The 21,737-nt window shown below is 45.3% G+C and overlaps 1 protein-coding gene across 1 annotated transcript in view; it reads left to right on the top strand.

Annotated features, from left to right (window-relative positions):
- The first annotated feature begins 686 nt into the window (after window positions 1–686).
- The window catches only part of LOC136661059 (very-long-chain 3-oxoacyl-CoA reductase-like), a 29,594-nt gene continuing 8,543 nt past the window's right edge, over window positions 687–21,737 (top strand). The window contains exons 1-3 of the mRNA XM_066638080.1: window positions 687–777; window positions 21,061–21,107; window positions 21,339–21,414. Of these exons, the coding sequence (XP_066494177.1) occupies window positions 687–777; window positions 21,061–21,107; window positions 21,339–21,414 (214 nt within the window). The remainder of the gene's footprint in view (window positions 778–21,060; window positions 21,108–21,338; window positions 21,415–21,737) is intronic.

Below are 21,737 nucleotides of genomic sequence, written 5' to 3'. Positions count from 1 at the left end.
AAACCAATCAGGACACTTTGGAAAAGGTATCCTTGCCAGCTGCTTTCTTAGCTGACTATTTGTTCTAGAGCTACCACCTCCAGTGTGGTGACCATAAGAAATTTGTGGCTGTGCAATCTCAAAGTAGATTACTGGGGACTCTATTCTTCAGATCTAAGTTATTTGGCAAGCATTACCTTGTTCTCATTGAAACAAGGACAAAAACAGATCACTTCCCATAGCTTCCAAGACTAAAGCCAACCAGACAGGGCCTATGAGAGGAATTTTAGCAGGGGGTACAAAGTTTCTTCTGGGCCCCTTTCCAAAGAGGAAGGGGAGCAATGGGGGAAGGCAGAATGGGGAGGCAAAATAGGGCAGGGGAGGATGCTGACAGCCACAATAGTCTTTGGAGCTCAGGCCTACTAGGCTTCTTGATGCAGAGTCCAGGTCTACCCCCACCATGTGGCATTAGAAGCCAGATAAAGTAATATGGAAAACCAAACACACTCCTAAGTCTCTCTAAAATTTTTGAAATATAGGAAATGGATTGCAGAATATTATTATTATTATTATTATTATTATTATTATTATTATTATTATTATTATTATTATTATTATTAACAGTATTTATATACCGCTTTTCAACTAAAAGTTCACAAAGCGGTATTAGCATTATCATATTTAGGCTCACAATAGAATAGATCAAAATGAACTTCCGCAGCAGCTGTAACCCAACAGCTAGGTCCCTGAGCTTCTGTACACGCCTTCATGGTTATGGGATCCACAAGCCAAAGCCAAGTATGGGATCTACTGTAGCAGGCCAGTTTCCTCCCAGATTTGACACTGTGTTAAGGAGGGACTTTCCTGTGACTGTGCTTTCCTGGGACTGGTGTATATGACTTGCAGCAGCAGTTAACAGTGCATGCACATGGTTGTGCTCCAGCATTATGCGCTGGCAGTTAGTTCAGGTAAGATAGGAAAATGTCAGGTCCCAGGAACTTTCTGGGCCCCCTCCTTTGGCTCCTGGTCCCCCTTTCCGACCCTGGGCCCGGGTACAAATTACCCCCTTTACCCCCTCTCCTAGGCCCTGCAACCAGAGCTTTCGCCCCTTTCATCTTGAAAGAAGGAACAGAGAGCAGTCCAAATTCAAACCCAAGTGGCACAAATCTGGGAACTTCCACAGAAAATTCCAGCATTCCCATTCTTCCAATGCAGGGAATGAAGCTGGAGACAGGTTGGCATGATGCCACGCCCAGGGGTTCCTCACCCAAGATGCAGGCTAGGCTTCAGGATTATGTGCAAACCTGGTACAATACAATATTGGACGCATGGTTCCTGGAGACATGTCTCCAAAGACTATTCCTTGGAATTTGTAAGGAAACCAAGGGACAGGTTCTGGCAGATCTCAAAATCAAGGGATGCAAATAAACATGCAGCTATCCTAGCAGCCATATACCATCTACCTCATATTGGGGCAATAGAGGCAGTTCCCTCTGCTGAGAAAGGTACCAGGATTTACTTGGTGCTCTTTCCAGTACTGAAGCAGAATGGAGAAATGCATGGAATCCTAGATTTAAGGTGGTTGAACTGTTTTTGTAAAATCACAGAAGGTATCTGAGATCTCCTACAAATCCTCACACTTTCAGTACCATGCCTTTCCCTTGGGGGGGGGGAGGTTTCACAAAAGTGTTAGTGGTACTATTGGCACGTCTCAGGCAGAGGGGACTGTTTCTTTACCCTCACCTGGATGACTTTTAAATAAAAGTGTTGTCCAGGGAGCAAGCAGAGCTTAACAAGCACCAGATGGTGCTCTGCCTGCAAACTCATGGTTTTGTGATAATCCAGTCAAACAGTTCACTTATTCCCATCCAGATACTGAAACACTTGGGAATATTTTTCCAAGACCCACATTTTCCATGTTTTTTTGCCAACAGAGAGATGACAAAGGATGACAGACACAATCCTCCAGATTCTCAGTCAGGTAGGCAGATATCATGATGCTAGTCCACCTACTATGAATGTTGGTTCTGCCACCAGCTGGTCAACTAGACCCAATTCCACACCAGAACTCTTCAGGAGTGTCTCTGGTCCCACTCAAGAAGATAGAGAGGAGATGCCACTTCCACACACTGATTCCACCACCCCTGAAGAGGGATTTGCAGCAGTGGGTGTACAATGGACAGCTGTCCAAGGGGTGAGCCTTCAGGACTGGCAACAAGTAATCCTGACCACAGATGCCAGCATATTTGATTGGAGGGCCCAACTAAATGGCAGAGTGATTCAGGGTCATTATTACTCTCAGGAGATGTCCCAGAGCATCAATCTCCTGGAGCTGAGATCTATCTGTTGTGCTCTGTTTTCATCTCAAACCTCATTTCTGCCTTTGTCATGTTCTAGTAAGAACAGACAATGAAGAACAGTCCACACACAAAAAAAAAACACAAAAAAAACCCCCACAAGTTAACACCTAGCAGGAGAGAAGAACATGGAGGCAGACTCCCTACGCAGATGGAGCCTCTCGGAAACAGAGTGCAGGTTGCATCCAGAAACTGAGGACCAGATTCGGACACCCATAGTAGGCAGTTTGCTACTTGTAATAGTTTGCTACTGCAGAAAACTCACAACTTAACAATTTCTTCTCCAGGGTAAGAGACAAGGGAGTGGAAGTGGTGGATGCACTATCGAAGCCCTTGAACTGGGTGCCTTATTCATCCTGACTTATGTGTATTCCACACACCATGGTACTTAGGATTGACTCATTTTTTCTTACCCAAAGTTAATTCAATTTTTCATTGACAGCAAGAACCATCATTTTTTTTAACCATCATTTTGTCCCAAGCATACAAGGGAAAAGGCTTGGCACACACTAAATGTCAGAAGAGTCCTAAGCTTCCATACAGAATGCACTCGCCCATTCAGGAAGACGGATGCTCTATCTGTAACTTACCATGGGCGGGAAGGTGTCCCTGGTGACTTAAGCTAAGTGGCTTAGAGTTTGCGTCCTGATGGTGTACAAGGCAGCTGGTTTACAACCTCCAGGTGGTTTAAAGGCTTATTTCCATTAGATGGCAGCTGCTTACGCAGCATTTGAAAATGTGGCATCGCTGTAGGATATATGCAGGGCTGCCACGTGGTCATTGCCTCACACTTTCTTTAAGCACTACAAGTTAAATCTATCAGCCTCGGTAGAGGCTTCCTTCAGGAAGAAAGTTCTCCAGAGGGTACTGAAGGCGTGAGAGTGCGTGATCTAACTGCCCGCCCCCCCCCCCGGGATACTGCTCTGGTAGATCCCATTGGTGAGGAATGCCCGTGCCTCCACCAAGGGAAACAGAAATTTGCCTTACCTGAGTAAGTCTTGTTCCTGGTGGAGGCAGGGGGCATTCCCCCCACCACACTCCCTCTACTGCATAAACATAGATGCAAGGTGGTATTTAGGGTTTCCTATGACCTATTTTTCCCCTGGGGACTGGGGATAAGAATAGGCCCTCAGTTTGGCTGTACTTGTCGTAAGAGGCAACTAAACAGCCACTGGGTAGATGGGACTCGTTAGCCTGGGAAGGCAGCTCATCTGAGAGAAGGAAAACCCTGATCCCAAACCTCCACTGCCTTGTGGCTACATCCAGTTATGGAAAAGGCTTCAGGAGTCAACCTCGAGGCAAAATCCGGAGCCGGAGTCCCTAAGGCAGTTCGTGGCTGAACACAGTCATGTTCTGGCAACTCCTGCGACGCCGCTGGAACCAACCGTACTGGCTTCTACCTTTCCATTGGACCATTCCAGCAACGTGGAGAGGGGATTTGCTGCATGGGAAACAGTCTATCCTCCATACCTACTTTACCCAGGCTTTGCGCACTGGAGAGGACACTCTGTTCCAGAACCACCATTCAGAGCGCGATACCATAGTCTTCCGAGACTGAAGGATGCCAACATGACCTATTTCCCTTGTTCAAACCCTTCTGTTTCTGGGGTATTAAACCTATTTATGTGCAAAGCAGTTTTCCAACCAGAGTACAATTGTGATGCAAGTTTGCATCCAATCACAGTAGTGTGTATGAGGATCCTGTCACAGCTCCACAAGTAGTGTCTGGGGACTAGATCCTTGTGCTTGTGGAGCTCTGCCTGCCTTTTCGTTGGCCCTGCCTCCAACAGCAGCGAGGGACAATCCCATTGGTGAGGAATGCCCCCTGCCTCCACCAGGAACAAGACTTACCCAGGTAAGGCAAGTTCCTGTTTTTCAAATGTCACACTTCAAATGATGGTTCTGAACCTCATAAACATACCGTATGTGAGGCACTTTGGATGCTCAGATATGCTCCATATGCAAATTAAATATTTTTCATCATGGATAGTGCCTCTCTCTATGCTGTGCAAAGTTCTGCATGACATTGAACTTCTGCTAAAGAAACCAGAATTGGCTAGGATGATTCCACCCCAGGCATACTAGGCATTTCTCCAATAGGTAACTTTTGGCAATCCTAGAATATGATTTTTCAATGTGTGAGGCTGGCCAGCTGATTTGCCATGGGGGCACACTGTGTTCTGCTGTCAGTATTGACAGTTCAGTTGGGTGAACCCTCTGATGATGGGATCCCTTTGTATGATGATAGTATCAGGACCTTTGAACTCTTTTCTGTAAACCTATCCCAGCGATCAGGAATGAGACATTCCAGGAACATCCTGGCCTCATATTTATTCAAAATAGGGAACAAGTTTGGCTGTGCTAATCTTGCTCTCGTCGTTGCAGTGAAAGAACTCTGGAGCCTCAGCAATTTGCACCATGCGAGGTGCTTAGGATCAATGTGGAGGACTTAGTAGAGAAAAAACTGCTCATTGAAATTCCTGTAATTTCATTCCAGAGAGAATAAGGAGAAGAGATGAGTTCCAGAAGCTCTTTCTACCTTGATCTGGTGCTCTCAGTTATTGGAGGCTTGACTGTCCTCTGGCTCCTTCTGCAGGCTGTTTGGGGTTTGGTGTTTAGGTTGAGGATTTACGTGCTGTCTGAAGTGTGGAAAGGGGTCGACCTGGCCTGCTATGGACCTTGGGCAGGTGAGTGCTGGCATGCGATTGCTCTTTTCCCCACATGGAGCAACCCTGGAGTAAGCCCCAAAGAAAACTGCTTTGAGTTTAGTGGCATAACTAAGGAGGTGCAGGGGGTAGCAGTTGCACCGGGCAACAAGCTTTAGGGGAGCAACAAGCTGAGCTTGACACTAGTGGCCAAAATTGTGAAAATCTTGGTATGTACAAATAATACCATCATGTTATATATCATTGGAAAGATAATTTAATGCAGAATGCAATGAAATATACCACTTTGGAATATCTATATTTATCAAAAGTTATTGCCAATTAACCAGAAAATGAAAACACAACCGCCTTAAGGAACAAAAAGTGGATTTCTTTAACTCAAAACTGATCTATGAGCCTGATTGTTCTGAGAGTCAATGAGATTTTATTATGAAATAGCATGGAAACAATAAGGGGTCAATATGAGTCAGCTCTCATTTCCATGTATCACATGTACTCCTGCTAACTGGTAAAGAGGCACTTTTTCAAGTGGTGCTTCTCTTATATTTAGCAAGGAAAGAATAACAGTCCCCCTTCACCCTAGCACAATGTCTCTAACCAGTAAGGGGTGTACTTTTTATTTATTTATTAAGGCTGCAATCCTAACCACACTTTCCTAAGAGTAAGCCCCACTGAACAAAATAGGACTTACTTCTGAGTAGACCTGCTTAGGATTGTGCACTTAATTACATTCGACTTTGTCGTGGAAGGGGGCTACAAAAGCTTCTTTGATCCAGGTAGCAGATAGATGCCTTAGCTATGCCACTGGCTAGAGGGGAGGTGGCAGATCAAGTGGGTGGTGAACTGCTGAGGGGAGGAGGCAGGTTTACCCCCAAATTGCACTTTTTAAAAAGCGTGGGAATGATGTCACTTTCGGTTGTGACATCACTTCCAGGGCATCATTTTGAGCTCCGCACTGGGCTACATGTTCATTAGCTACGCCACTGTTTTAGTTAATGTGCAAAGGATTTACGTGCAAACATTTATTTTAATGTTGCTTGGTTGCCAACCTTCAGTCTCGAAAGACTATGGTATAAGCCTACAGCACCCAGTATTCCCAGGTGGTCTCCCATCCAAGTACTAACCAGGCCTGACCCTGCTTAGCTTCCGAGATCAGACTACAAGTAGAGGTTGCTTATTATCAACAGAAGCACTATAAAACCTGCAGTCTTATGAGAGAATGCTTTGTTAAGATCAAATGTCTTCTTTACCATCCTGTTCAAGATAAATAAGTGTGATTTTCCAAAGCAATTGTTTTATTCCAAAACAAATTGCTTCAGATTTACTTAACTGATCAATTTCAACACATACAATTAATTATGGAGGTTCTGATCTTGCATTCCACAACCCTGGACTAAGCCCCAATGAAAATGGCTTTGAGTAAATGTGCAAAGGATTGCATTGTATTGTTTCTTTAATAAGGTTAGGTTTTTAGTGCCTGGGGGGGGGGGCAGGTACAGCTGGACTTAAAAATGACTTGCTGCTCAGGGTTTTTACATCGCTGATGGGGTCCAAGCCGTGAGAGGCATGGAGACCGAGCTCCCTTGCCTTTGGTTCTAAAATGCTTTTGGTTCTTTGTTTTGTTCTTATCTCTTTCTCCATAATTGCTGGTATGGCATTTAGACTCTATCAGCATTATTTTGTACTTTGTACTTTTGTATTTTTGTTGGCAAGGGACCTGTTTTGGCTCCTTCGAACGCTGCAGCCGCGATATTTACACAAACTATAGACATGCAGCTGATTTTAATGACTTGGATGTTTTCCCTTTTTTTCAAGTGAGTTTGTTTTTTATTTGATAAGAAGTCATTCCGTTTTGAGATATATTTCAACTCAACGATTTAATTGTGAGTAAATTACCCCCAGTGGATAGCTCAGGAGGGTGATTTTTTTTTCTTCTTCTTCTTTCAAGATCCCACTCCTCCTTTTGGTTGTATTCCTTTGGTGGCTATCTCATTGTTTGTTTTTTAAATAAGAATAACTCTTGAGATTCCACCCCTCCTTTTGGCTGTACTCCCTTGGTGGTCGTCTCATTGTTTGCTTTTTAAATAAGATTATATTGAAGAAAGGAGGAATAAGAGAGTACCTGGAGCTCCCTTAGAAAGAAAGAAAGAAAGAAAGAAAGAAAGAAAGAAAGAAAGAAAGAAAGAAAGAAAGAAAGAAAGAAAGAAAGAAAGAAAGAAAGAAAGAAGCTAAGATGGTACTGACAAGAAATAATTATAAAAAACTGGACTTACAAATTCAATCTCCTCTGAATCATGAGAGGAAATATCATCGAACTTCAACTCAAGCTAAAATAACAAACTTTTTCCCACGTACTTCTCCTTCTCCTTCATCCAGCTTAAGTAATTGTCCTCCTTTAGGTTCTGATGTAACATCTTATCCTTCGACAAGCTTTTGCTGTTCTCCACCCAAGAATTTATCACAAACACATTTACTGAATGAGCCTTCGGCAGCTATTAAGAACCCTGCTCAAATGGATTTTGTGGACAAATATGTGCAATCTGATGATCCATCTACAATCAATTCTCAAGCAGCGTCAACCCCTGTGTTGGATTTATTTTGATACTTTGGGTACTCAAAATATGCTGATAGCTAACACCTTATAGCTTCTTCTGCGGGACATAGCATCATTAAAATCTGATAATAACAACAACAACAACAACAACAGGTATTCATATACCGCCTTTCTTGGTCTTTATTCAAGGCGGTTTACATAGGCAGGCTTTATTAAATCCCTTATTAAATAGGGATTTTTACAATTTCAAAGAAGGTTCTTTCTTTCAAGAATGACTACATTCAAGGTGTTTCATTCCGATCTGGCTTCACATTCTGGCCTCCATCCTCCCATGCTGAGAGCAGATGGAATTGCTCGGCTTCAGCTTGTCAGCTGCTCCAAGGTCCCACGGTGCCGGTGGCCTCGAACTGGCGACCTTGTGGATGTTATCTTCAGGCAGATGGAGGCTCTACCCTCTAGACCAGACCTCCTGCCTCCTGATATTGAAGCTTTAATACGCCTTGTAATAGACTTGGGTTTCAATCAAACTCCCCTGCTCTCCAACAATTTAATGGATCCTCTTCCTTCAAAGCCAGACTGGGGAGGTAATCTACTCATGAGTAGATTCTCCAGCTTCTGCAAATTCATCTACTGTTGGCTCCACTTTGAAGCATTCAGAGTCTCAGGGGAATCCCTCAATGACTCTGGATTCTGACTTAAATGTTTGTAAACCAATTGAAAATGTTCCTATAAGATCTAAAAGGACAAAGTTGAAATCTGTGAAATCTAAATCCCATCTTCTCGCTAGGAGGAGAGTTAGGGTGAAATTGCCCTGTCATTCTAAATCAAGATCTAAAAACCTCCCCCGAATTGTGGAGTCTCCCAAATCATCTATGGATTCTGATAGACCCCTTTTAAAGCGGGGGGGGGGGGGAAACAGTTTATATTTAATAGTGTAATTTCTGAAGCTGTCAGGTGAGACAGCTGAGGTTGAAATTCGGGACTTTTTATCTATTCCGATATCTACATCTGCTGTCAAGTCAAGTTCTTCGGCCATTGCTGCCCTAACTTTTCTTAGGGATCAATTGTTTTTTTCTAAATTTTCCCAAACCAGCAAAAAAAAAGTCTCCTATGGAGGGAAAATCTTTTTTTATACAAATGCTTTTTCCCCTTGGTATTAATTTTATCTCTTAGATGAGCTGCCTTCCTAGGCTGACGAGTCCCATCTACCTGGTATTGCAGAGGGAGAGCAATAATTCTCTCATTAGCTCATTAGCTACAGTTTGTACAGCTCAGAAGCTCATTAGCTACAAGAAACTGAATAATTTCAACAATGCTTGAAATGTAATACCTATGTTTTTCAAGCACATTGTCATTAATTAGAGTTGAAATAGATGTATTTGAATCAGTTCTTTGGTTTCTTTCATTCCACATTAACATAGCCTGCACATGGGTCTCAGATGAAGCATGCTTGAAAAATCCTGATTTAGTTTTATCCAATGCAGCCTTCCAATTGCTAAATCCTTTTTTTATGTAAGCTTGCTCTTTAGTAAATGGAACAAATTGGCGACATGGATAGCAAAATGTAGCATCTAGTTTTGAAGAATATTCCAACCACTTAAAATGTTGAAACCACTCTGATCTGAATGATCTGCCATCTTTGTTCTTTGGATATTTACCAAGTTTAATTTGTTTAATAGGCTCTCCTACTTGTGCTAAAGGATGAGATCCATTTTATCTCTATGGATGAGATCAGGGAGGTGGGATATTTTTTATTCCCCACCCTGGTCTCAGGTGTAAGAGTTGCATTTGTAAATGTATCTCTTGCTCAACTGTTTCTTGAATTGCCAAGAAAGACTTGCCAAGGCAAATATTGTGGTTAAAAGACATTTTCGCACTTCTTCAGCTTTACCGCTATTTGATGTTCATTGTAATTCTGTTGTAACCTGTAAGCCAATTTGTGTTTATTCACAACATGTTCACCCCGCTGTGACGAATGATTTAATCAACTTAGACCCAAAGGAGATGGGTGGGAAATGTTCCAAGGATCTGAATATTGAGAAGATTTCTGTTACTTTACATAAAAATAGTTCTATCTCTTATGAGAAGATTTTAACTTCTACTTATTTTCCCGTACCTCAAGGGGATTCTGGTTCAGTGAAAGCCCTGGATTTAGACCCAATTTCTGAAGAGGAGGCTACGTTGATAACAGGTTTTTTCCTTCTCCCTAAAGATGGCCAAAAATACGTATATTATCAATAGGCTTCAATCACTTCTTACTATGCTCAGCATAGATCTTCCCAATGGTGTTGATCATTCTCCTTCTTCTGCAAATTTCCAAGGCCTATCTAGGTCCTCTGGGATTAATATGGATAACCAGCGATCTTTTGTTCAGCCTCTTTCTCCTCTAGATCTTTATACGAATCCTATCCAAAATAATATTTCAGATATACATTGTAGTATTTCGGGATCAGTCACTCAGGCCTTTTTGAGCCATTCGCAGACTGAAACTTTTGTAAACACAACTTTAAATAACCAAAAACAAGATGGGAGATTCTGTGCATTGGATCAACCAGGGATTGCTCCTATTACTCAGTTAATTACTCCCTTAGTTAAATCTAATAGTTCATGACTACCTCCCTCTATGCAAAATACCTCTTACAAGTTTACTTTTATATCTTGGAACGTTGCTGGATGGCAAACTAAAGTGGTAGATAAAGAATTTAGAGATTTTTGCTCTCAATTTGATGTGATTCTTGTTCAAGAAACTTGGTTGTCCCTCTCTATGCCCCCTTTTCTTCAGGGTTATCTTACATCTGCCAAGCCTGCTATGAAATCTTTATTTGGAGGCCGTTTACGGGGAGGTATAGCCATACTTATTTCAGTAGATAAGAATCCTACAGTTGTGGATTTAAACATCTCCACAAACCCTAATATCCAGGCCTTACACATTACATGGCCGCCGATGTTTAAAATAACCCTTTTGAATGTGTACTGTCCCCCTTCCTCTGCCCGATCATTTGATAATTCTTTACTACCTGAATTAGATCAGGTCCTTACGGATTTGGCTGATAATTTCCCTGATATACCCTGCCTATTAGCTGAGGATATGAACGCCCTTATGGGCCAAAATAATGTTGATATTGGTGACAAGCTTGGTCTTACTCCTGAAGATATGAATCATCTCCCTGTTCGATCTTCCCGAGATTTTAGAATAAACAAACAGGGCCGGGCTTTGTTTAGCCTCTTTTATAAATTCCAACTGTGCATATGTAATGGTACCTCATCTGATTCGGACTCTGGAGACTATATCTTTTCCGGCCCTAGAGGTAGCAGTGTTATAGATTATATATTGATTTACCCAGCACCCTCCAATAAAGACACAGGCAACGGCATATGGTACAAAGGGCCACTTTATTAACTATTTAAATATACTTCAGATTGCAACAGGGCCTAACAAATAAGTCATGCGGGTTCTACAACGGAGCTTCCCGTCTACTTCCCCCTATAGTGATTTGGGTGACCACACCAGACTCTGGGCAGCATCAGTACAAGCCTGCCACCCCCTTCATTGTCACCCCGAAGGGGCAGGGTGGCAGGCTAGCTCAGGCCACCCGAGCGAACTCGCGGTGCGCCTTTACCACCAGGCCGAGGTTCATCCAGCCTGCCTCACCCAGCCGGGAATGCCAGCATGACCAAGCGTGGAGTCCACCTGGCCCTTGCCACCCTGCGGTATACACCGATATGACCTTACCTACCCAAAACCCGCACGACACCTGCCACCCGGGGGGTCAGCCTAGCGCTTGGCCCCACCGCCCCACACGGAAATAAATTTCCACAGGCCCTATTGCAATTCAAGAAGAAAAACATAATTGCCCAACACCAAAAGGTGTACTCCATCGCTTCTGAACAATTGGGGCGCATCATAGCTGATGCCTGGGTGATAAATGACACCGACTCCGTAAAGGGGTACTGCCCGCCTCACATATGAATTTACCTTCTTCCTAGCCAGTTCAATCTTTTTAACATCAGAGGCATAACGCCAAACACTGCGAGGCAAGAGGTCAGACCATAAGATGACCGTCCCGCAAAATGCTGATTAATGTGGAGAATATTGCTGTAGGCCTGAAGCCTCAAGGACAGAGTCATCCTCTGGCCCAGGTCGTTCTCTCCCAAATGTATAACGACGATGTGAGGCTGGGCATGGGCATGCACAAACTCATAAAAAGCAGGAAGAAGCTAATCCCACAGCATTCCCCTGCCGTGCAACCCAATGCACAGTAGCCAAGGAACCAAGCTGCAACTGCATGCCAAAGCTACTGGATGCCGCCCTCTTCCTTGCCCAGAAAACGATGGAGTGGCTGAAGATAATGACCCGAACTGCTCCCGCCCTGGAACATGGACAGGAAAAACAGGAATCACAATTCCAGAAACATGCATCACTTAACCATATAGCACCTGGCAAAGCCAGTGCAAGTGAGCGCCCAACCGCTGTCACGGGACGAGCCCGGAAATATAGCATGCAATACAGGAACTTGTGGCAGTGCCACTATAAACTTCTGGCAATGCCAGTACAAAGAGCGCCCAACCGCTGTCACGGGACGAGCCCGGAAATATAGCATGCAATACAGGAACTTGTGGCAGTGCCACTATAAACACCTGGCAATGCCAGTATAAAGAGCGCCCAACCGCTGTCACAGGCGGCACCTGGAAATTTCTGTGGTATCTGCATCACCCCTTGCCCCTACCACCAGGGCGAGGGGGAAATAGCCGAGCGAATCCCACTCAGCGCTTGTCAGGCTCTCTGACATAATATTTAAATGCGCAGGAGCGCCAACGGCCAATCCTCTAAATGTCCGGGGCTGGGAGGCCGATATCAGCTGCAGCCGATGCAGCCCCAATCCCGAAAGAGTGCAGGCTGTAATCTTCCACCCGAAAACCAAGGTCTGCCACTGCCCTGCAAAAAAGGACCCTAAACTGGAAAAACATAACAGGTGAGGCATCAACATGACAGAACAAGGCACCCGGAACCACAGGACGTGCAGCCAAACAAGACCAGCATCAGCAAAACTTGAGGCCTTGGCACAGAATGCCAATGCCGCCAAGTACACTGATAAAGACCTACATGATACATTAATGCCCTGCAGGTATAAAAGAACCGCATCAGGTGTTCTGGCGGAATAGGCCAGACTTGGGGTACGGCCAGGGCTGCCCAAAAGGCCTCAAATTCCCTTGCCTCCCTTTTATAGCTGTGACAGGTAGAAGGCGCGAGCGCAGACAAAATTACATGCTGCGCTCTGCACAGCCAAGGGTCCTAAGCCAAAGGGGCATCGGGTCGGGATCCCGCCACATCCCTGGTGCCAGCTGCCGGAAACGCTCCCCCTAAACAACGAGATAGGGTGTCGGCTATGCCGTTGCAAGACCCGGGATGTGCCTAATGAAAAACAAGGTGTTAATCTTAAGGCAATGCAAAACAAACACCCTCACCAGTCCCATTACCTGTGGGGACTGGGACGTCTGCTGGTTAACGACAAAAACCACAGCTTGGTTGTTGCACCAGAAACGCACGGTGGAGTTGGCAAATTCCTCTGCCCATAATTGAACTGCCACCGCAAGGGGGGGACAGCCCTAAAAAATCATGTCTACAGTAACCCCTTCTGAGACCCATGAATCCGGCCAAGGGGCAGAACACCATCTCTCTCTAAAATAACTGCAAATCCAAAACCACCCGCAGCATCAGAGTGAACCTCAGCTCCGCCCCAAGTAAACACTCCTGCTGCCAAAAGGATACACCATTATAAAACTCCAAAAACTGTAACCAGTTTACCCAATCTGCCTTCATGTCCTGGGTGATCCACAGGCGATGGTGAGGCCTCTAATACCCGCCATGCAGGCATGCAGCCTCCTGAAAAAGGCCTGGCCGGGGGCAACTACCCTGCAGGCAAAATTCAGATGCCCCACGAGAACCTGCAAATATCTCTAGGACAATTTCGGAGCCTGGAGGCCAGCACAAATTAGCGGCTGCAGCCTAACCAACCTGTTGCCAGGCGGCCTACTGCACTGCTGTACAGTGTCTGATTCAATACCAAAAACGTAAGGGTAGTTGCGGGGCCCTCAAAATAATAGACCATTGAGGCGAGTCGTGCTCTGCTCACCACTAACCACTCCAAAAGGGAGGCAGATTTCTCGAAAGGGCACAGGAAATTGCACATCCCATTGATAGCACTTTATCCAGATATAAGGAACCATTAAACTGAAAACCAAGCAAACAAAAATCATCAGGGTGGACGGGCAAGAGTCTGACTGTAGACACAATATCTGCCTTGGCCATGAGGGCGCCAAGGCCAAAGCCATGTACTACCCTGATAGCTTGGTCCAAAGAATATATCGTAATGAACTAAGGTGTGCAGGGATCCTATGACTAACTGAACCCCCACAAGGATAGGACAGATGGTGAATGAGATGGAAGGTCCAGGGACCTTCTTGGAACTACACGTAACGGGAACACCTAAACATTGGGAAACGGAGGAGACTTAAAGGGGCCCACCAGATGGCCGGCTCCCTATTCCTTATCTATCTTAGCTTAAACTATTCCCTCCATACCCTTTACCGACAGGAGATTCCTGGCCCAGGTAGACCTGGAGGGAGGGGCTGCAGGAATCTGAAATCCCTCGTCACAACCTTCAACTAATGATTGAGCATCCGAAAACTTCGGATACCCCTACAAAAATACAGCCCACACCTCTACTCTAATCAGGGTGGGCCACCTTCCCAGCTTGAGGGGGCTGACCGCCCCCACTTTTGGCTTGCCCAGCTCGGAGCCTGGGACTCCTCCTGAATCCTGCCAACTTGGGGCACACGGACACCGAGTGCTGGCCGTTGCACTGCCCGCTGACATGTGCAAGGGTGCAACCTGCCCTGCCGCACCGCCCCGTGGAGTTAAACTCATAGCAGGAGGGGGGGCGGTGAACGCATCACACTCCTAACATCCCTGCCACTGGCCCGGCTGCGCCCAGAGCAAATGCCCACTAACAGATCAATTGCCCAAATTGGACCGGGCCAGCCAGATAATTTGAACCCACAATTCCTGCTGTGAAACCTGCCAGTCGAGGGGATAATATCCAGGTACTTAAAGCGCAGCTGCCCATGCTGCCTGTATTTGAATGACTACTGCAGCATAAATAATATATCAGGTCAACCAATTATTCCAATTTTTATCAATTTTCCTGCCTTCACCCCACTTGGGGGACAGGCACTGGGTCACCCACCTTCAAAGCTGGCTCAGGTTGCTCACGCAATAAACTAAACACATTAACAAACTCGCTCTGCTAAATTTTCCTTTAACTGCCAAGGCGAGTTGACCACCCAAAGGCAGGGCCACATCCCCCTAAGCCACTCATGGATGCTCACCTGACCCTTCCGTGGCTCCCTGAGAGAAAACCCCATACAGGACATCAGCATAAGGAGCGAGGCTGTAAGGGACACCAGAAACTGGGGAAACCCCCAACGGAGGCATGGCTCCTGCCTAGGAAGATGCCCCTTACGACTGCTGCTGCTCATCAAGGTCCGATGCCTGTACCTGAACAACTGGAGGTCCCGGACCCTGTCACTCAATGAGCTTGTCCAAAGCGGTTAATCTCTTCCGTGCCCAGAAAATGATTGAGTGTCCACAGATAAGAACCTGAACTGTCCCTGCCCAGGAACCTGGGAAGATGCCACCTGTGGCTGCTGCTGCTCATCAGGGTCCCACAGTACTTGCACAACCGCGGTCTGGCTGGAGCCTGTCGCTCCTTAGGCTCCTCCAATGGTTACTCTGGAAGGAAGGATTTGCGTTAGTTTCGCCCCACGTCCCTTCCTGGTAGACCTCCCTGGGGAGGGAAGCACCTGATGCATTGACCATCACCCAAACCAGCGTTTGCACATTGCACTCTCCTTCTCAAAAGCTTCTTCCTGTGCAACCAGAGCCCACCGCTCAGCTGTATCATCCTCCTCATCTGAGGAAGAAATCAGTGCGAGCTGGGGGGCACCTGATTCCCACCTGATTTCCCACCTGGGGGGGCACCTGATTCCCACCTGATTTCTTATTCCTCATTGAGCATACAGACGTCTCAACAAAAAACCTGGGGGGGGAGGTGGCAACTGCCAGCCACCTCTCACCCCTCCAATATATTTCTATTAGAGAAATATATATAGTATCTCTGAGAGCCCAATCATATGCATGTCTACTCAGAAGTAAGTCCCATTATAGTCAATGAGGCTTACTCCCAGGAAAGTGTAGACAGGATTGAAGCCTTATTATTTATCATGACTGTCTTATTATTTAACAATCATTAATTAACAACAATTGTAATTAATAGCCAAAAGGGGGGAGGGTCAAGCGGGGGGGGGGGTTTGCAGTGAGTACTGCTCAACCTTGCTTCACAAAGTACTGATCCCCAGCTGAACGACCCCAGGCTCCACTTAGGGCACAATCCCAACAAGGTCTACTCAGAAGTAAGCCCCGTTCTATTCAATGGGGCTTACTCCCAGGAAGCGTGGCTAGGACTGCTTCTGTTGGCTCAACTCCAAACAGCCCGCACAGCTACAGCCAGCAGCAAACACCGCCTGCCATTCACTCTCCACTAATGTGGGAGGCAGGAAGCAAACGTGGGGCAGGAGGGCAAGCGGGAGCCGCACACACACGGGCCCGCAGTCCAACCCAGCCCGCAGGGAGCTCAGGCAGTACACTCCAGCTGCCCCCAACCAAGGCGCAGCTGCAAGCAGCAGGCTCGCCCCTCCTGCCAGCGGGAGGATGGGTCTCACGCCCACACAGCCCCCGCAAGCCTTACAGGCGGCCGCTGCCCCGCCGCCACCCTAACCAGCCAGCGGGAGGCTCAGTTTGGCCTCAGGCACGCCTGGCCCCTCGCCACAGCGCTTATCAGCTTGCCCCAACCGGCACAGGAGAAGGCGCGCTCCTGCAAGGCCCCTCGTCAGCCCAGCCGGTCGCCTGAATTGGCGGGGTGGGGCAGAACACTGGAGGCGGCTCCAGCCCGTCGCCGCCGATAGCCACAGCTCAGCAGCCTCCGAGCCTGCGAGCGAGGCGCTCAGTCCCGCTCGCCACCCACGAAGCACGCCAACCCCCAACCCAAACAGGTAGCGAAGGAGCTCCAGCCACCGGCTCACAGCCAAGGGAAGCGAAGTGTAACCCCTGCTTGAAAGCAAGGGGGGGAACCCCCAAGCCGCACTAAGCAGCCTCTGCCGGGCACAACTGCCTGATACTGCTCACTGCCCTCCAGGTGGAACCCCTGAAGGGCAGGTGGGCAGGCAATGCTCCCACAGCAGAGTCGGTTGAGCTCAGAGGCCACCTCACGTGGCCTTCCGTTGGGGAACAGCACGCAGAGGCCCTCCCTTGACCACTGCCTGGTCCCGACTGCGCTGGCTTCTCCGAGCAGCCTGCACGTGGCCCCAAACCAGTTAGCCTCCAGCCAATCGGCTGCAAGGCTGGCCTTTCCTGTGCCTCGTGAGGGGGCAGGGCAAATGCTGGCGGCACGCTAATTCACGTGCCACCGGAATTCTCTTTCCATCTTTTCTTTCCTGCACTCCTTTAGGGTTCTTTGTAGACCGGACAGTGACCATATGCCAATTCAGTTGACTCTCTTCCCATCAATAGGTATAACCTCAAAATTAACTGATTTTCCAGAATTTAATGGAAATTTATGTGTACAGGGGGAGAGAAGGATTCGCTGGTCCGGGTCTATTCAGGAACAACTTAGTTCACTTTTAGAGTCCGAAAAATTAATGGCACTGAGAGATTATATGTCTGTTTCTGATAACCCCTTGGACACCTATCAAAAGATAGTTGATGAAATCAGACCTATATTAGTCACCTCCAAACCTCTGCTACAAGCTCCCTGTTTTCATAGGGGCTGGTTTGATCAACAGTGTGCTTATCAGAAACGATGTTTAGCTAAAGCTCTCAGAAAGTTGAGAAATGTGCATTCACCCGATAATCATCATCAGTATGTTTTGCATAGGAGAGCATACAAAAATTTACTGAAGAAAAAAAAAAGGAAGCCTATATAAAGAAATTGTGGCAAGATTTGGGCTTGGCAGCCCTGGACAGAGATTCTGCCAAATTCTGGTTTTTGGTCTCTAAAGGAATGAACCCACATTATGTTTCTTTGGACAATCAGATAACTGCAATTCAGTGGCATGATCACTTTTCTTCCATTTTTGGTAATAGCCCAACTGTGAATATTGTTACCCCTTATAGCGATCAGGTTCTTTTTCCTCCCTATTATATCCTGTGTTGGGACCCTATTAATCCGGAGGAAAGAAAAGAACTTATTTTTTCACTGCCTAATAACAAAGCCCCGGGTTTAGATATGCTCCCAGGAGAGTTATTCAAACAAAATGTCGACTGGTGGAGTGTAATCTTCTCTAAATTATTCACCTTTATAAATCGTACTGGTGAATTACCCCTGGGCTGGGGTGACAGTATTGTTGTCCCCATTTATAAGAAGGGATCTAGAGCGGACCCTAAAAACTACAGGCCAATTAGTTTACTCAGTGTGGCTTCAAAATTATATACTAAATACTTGCTCTCCAAATTGGAGAGTTGGGCATCTGAAAATGAGATTATTGCTGAGGAGTAGGCGGGCTTTAGAAAGGGAAAATCCACAATTGATCATTGTTTCATCCTCCAGCATCTGATTCATAAATACACACAGATAGGGAGTAAAAGACTATATGTTGTTTTTGTTGACCTCAGTTCGGCATTTGACTCCATAGATAGGACTTTGTTATGGAAGAAATTATATGCCACTAATATTGATAGGAGGCTTTTATCCCTAATTCAGAAAATGCACTTTAACTCTACTATGAGAGTCAGATTTGGAGCTAATGGTCATCTTTCAGAGAAGATCTTGACAGTGAAGGGAGTTAGACAAGGCTGTTTATTATTAACATTATTAATATTAACAGTATTTATATACCGCTTTTCAACTAAAAGTTCACAAAGCGGTTTACAGTTTATTAAGTGGTTTATTAGCACCCTTTTTATTTAATTTTTATATTAATAACATCATTGGTGAATTTCAAGATCCCACTTTCTTTCCACCATCTATAGGGGACTCCAAATTATCTATCCTCTTTTATGCTGATGATATTGCCTTATTTTCTATTACTTCTATTGGCATGCGCAGAATACTCTCTAAATGTTCTGCGCACATGAAAAGTTAACTATAAATTATAGTAAAACCAAAGTAGTTCTCTTTGGTTCAACCAAAAAGAAGCATATTTGGAGGCTTGATCATACTCAAATTGAGCAATCTAGAGTTTTTAAGTATCTTGGGGTTTCTTTCAATGCTCAACAGTCATGGACTTCGCATTTGAATGGCTCTAAACTGAAAGCTATGCATTCATCACAACTACTTATGCACTTTGTTAGATCGAAAGGGGGTAATTTGGTGATCCCAGTGATGGAGGTATTTGCTAGGAAAATAATACCCCAATTAACTTATGGTGCTGAAATATGGGGTTATGCGAATTTGTCCAGTTTAGAGACACTTCAAAACTCCTTTATTCACTCTCTTCTTGGAGTCCCTTGTTCGATGCCTTCTTCCCTTCTTAGATCTGAGACAGGCCTAATTCAGATTGAGGCCTCTTGCCATACTGCTCTGGCTTTATATTGTTATAAGCTTGTCTCTATGGCTGATTCTTCTTTACCTAAAATTTGTTTCAAAGAACAACTCACAACTCCATCTTGTAAATCATGGTTATCTTTGATAAAACCCATTTTAGAATTTTATGAAATAGATATGAATCTTTTGCCTACCTTTTCTTCTAATAAGATCAAGATTTTAATTAAAAATAAAATTCAGCTTTTTTTTAAGAGAAAGGACTTATGCAATATTCTTAACTTACCCTTTTCTCCTTCTCCTTTCTTATATAAATCAAGCTTTGGTGCAGAAAATTATTTTACTAATTTAACTTTGCTCCCTTTACGTAAGGCCTTTACTGCATTGCGATTTCAATGTATGCAATCTGCTGTCTTAGTAGGGAGATATGAGAACATCCCATATGATCTAAGACTTTGTATATGTGGAGCAGATGTAGTTGAGGACATCTCTCACTATTTATTAACTTGTCCTCTTTATGAAGCACCAAGATCTAAATTTTTGTCACCTTTAACACCCTTGCTACAGGGTAGACCTCCTGTAGCTCAGGTTTGTTGCCTTTTAGTAGGTGCTGACATGGGGATCACTCTGAAAGTGGCTAGTTTTGCTCTTGCAGCATTGAAAATCCATTCAAATTATGTAAAATCTTGTGCAGTATAGCAATTGTGTTTATGGGAAATTAATTTATTCTATAGAGCTGATTCTGCCAGGGTTTTATTTCTATTTTATTTCTATGAAGTTAGATTTGGTTCTATTCTGGTCAATTTCGAGTTAAGCTGTAAGCCCTTATGAATGGTTTTTGATATTGTGGTTTATTCCATGTTTTTATTCTTCTTTTATTAGTTGATTTTACTTGTATGATGTTTATAATTGTTCCCCCTTTTTAGCCTATGGTCATATTGTAATTGCTGTATTGCTGAACTTTTATTGTAATAACCTATGGTTACCACAATTAAACTTTGACTGACTGACTGACTGACATCGCTGATGGCAGATGGGATGGGAACATCTCATGAACTCCAGCACCTCCATTTGTTCTGTAGGACCGCACCTGACTTGTGGCTTGACTCACTTTTTGAAAAGACTCTAGAGAGCAAGTCTCTAGTGGATTTATGTCAGTTTTCCCCCTCCCACCCGGCCACCCACAGAGTCCTGTTCACTGTAGGTTGGTGAGACTGTTGAGGGTTCTCTGAGAAAAATCATTGGTCTGCCTGTCCCTTCTGAGAGCTAGAGTTCCCTAGAGGGTGAGTAAGACTGTTAAACTAACTGAGGTCTGAGGGTCTGATACATCTCAAGGCTGTCATTGAACTTCAGACCGCAAGGGATGCTAAGTGCTTTAGGGGTGCAATCCTAACCCCTTATGTCAATGCTTTCCAGCACTGGCATAGCGCTGCCAATGGGACGTGTGCTGCGTCCTGCAATTGGGTATCACTCAGAGGCCCTCTCAAAGTAAGGGAATGTTTGTTCCCTTACCTCAGAGCTGCATTGCCCTCATGTCAGTGCTGGAAAGCTGGAAAGCACTGACATAAGGGGTTAGGATTGCACCCTTAATATAGCTTCTGGGCCTTTTCCACCCTGAAGTTTAATTCCAGCCATGGGAGAAGGGAAGAGCGTCCAATCTGGATGAGGACTGTGGCATGTAGAAATGGGACATTTAACCCCTTCACTCTGTAGCACAGGTCTGAGAACAATCAACCCCCTTCTTTGAAGAGTCAAACTCCATACAAAGCCACATGAAGTTTGACCTGAAAATGACTGCATTTGCAGACTCTTCTGATGGGTGCTGAACTTGTGGTGCCTTCCTCAGTGAAACTCTCCTGGGTGACATTCCTCTTAGTCAAAGCCTGTCTTTTTTGTCTCCTTTGTAGTGGTAACCGGAGCCACGGCAGGGATTGGAAAAGCCTACGCGCATGAGGTGAGTGGACTGTGATGTATGAAAGGCTCTTAGAAGGGTCCTCTTGGCCATGCGCAGGTTCACATACATTCAAGGAGTAAACAAAGACAAAAGTGATCCACAAGCCTTCTGTCAGGAAAAGGAGCACAGCAGGCACTTTTCACACTTGGTGATTGGCCTTTCCTAGCCCTTTGCAGCTAGTCCTTTGCAGCTAACCCTTTGATCTCCTGACTTTCCTTCTTTGGCTTCCAGCTTGCCAAGAGGGGCCTCAACGTGGTTCTCATCAGCCGCTCCCTGGAAAAGCTGAAGCAGGTGGCTGCTGAAATTGGTAAGTGAGAAGCTGCACCTGGGAGGTGGAGGTGACTGGGCAAGCTGCTGGGTCCAGCTCTCAGAAATGGGACTCTTTCCAGAGCTCTGGGATCCTGAAAGAAAAGATTGCCAAAGTAATTACTGACACAGCAAGTTGGAGCCATGTTGAAGGTTGCTTGTTTTATGATGACAGATTGATAAGTATGCTGTTCTTTTGCTATCTCGTTTTTTGTTATAGGAAGAGTGTGCATTATAAGAGGGGAGAGTGGTAGTGGGGGATAGGGAGGGCAGACCAGCACTGGGAGGGGACATGGACAGCGGCATAGGCTCCTGTTTGATCTT

This window comes from Tiliqua scincoides, chromosome 10 (genome assembly GCF_035046505.1).
Source record: "Tiliqua scincoides isolate rTilSci1 chromosome 10, rTilSci1.hap2, whole genome shotgun sequence".
NCBI classification, from domain to species: Eukaryota; Metazoa; Chordata; class Lepidosauria; order Squamata; family Scincidae; genus Tiliqua; species Tiliqua scincoides.
The sequence above is the reverse complement of the archived record's forward strand: the minus strand, read 5'-3'. Positions and strand labels throughout refer to the sequence as shown.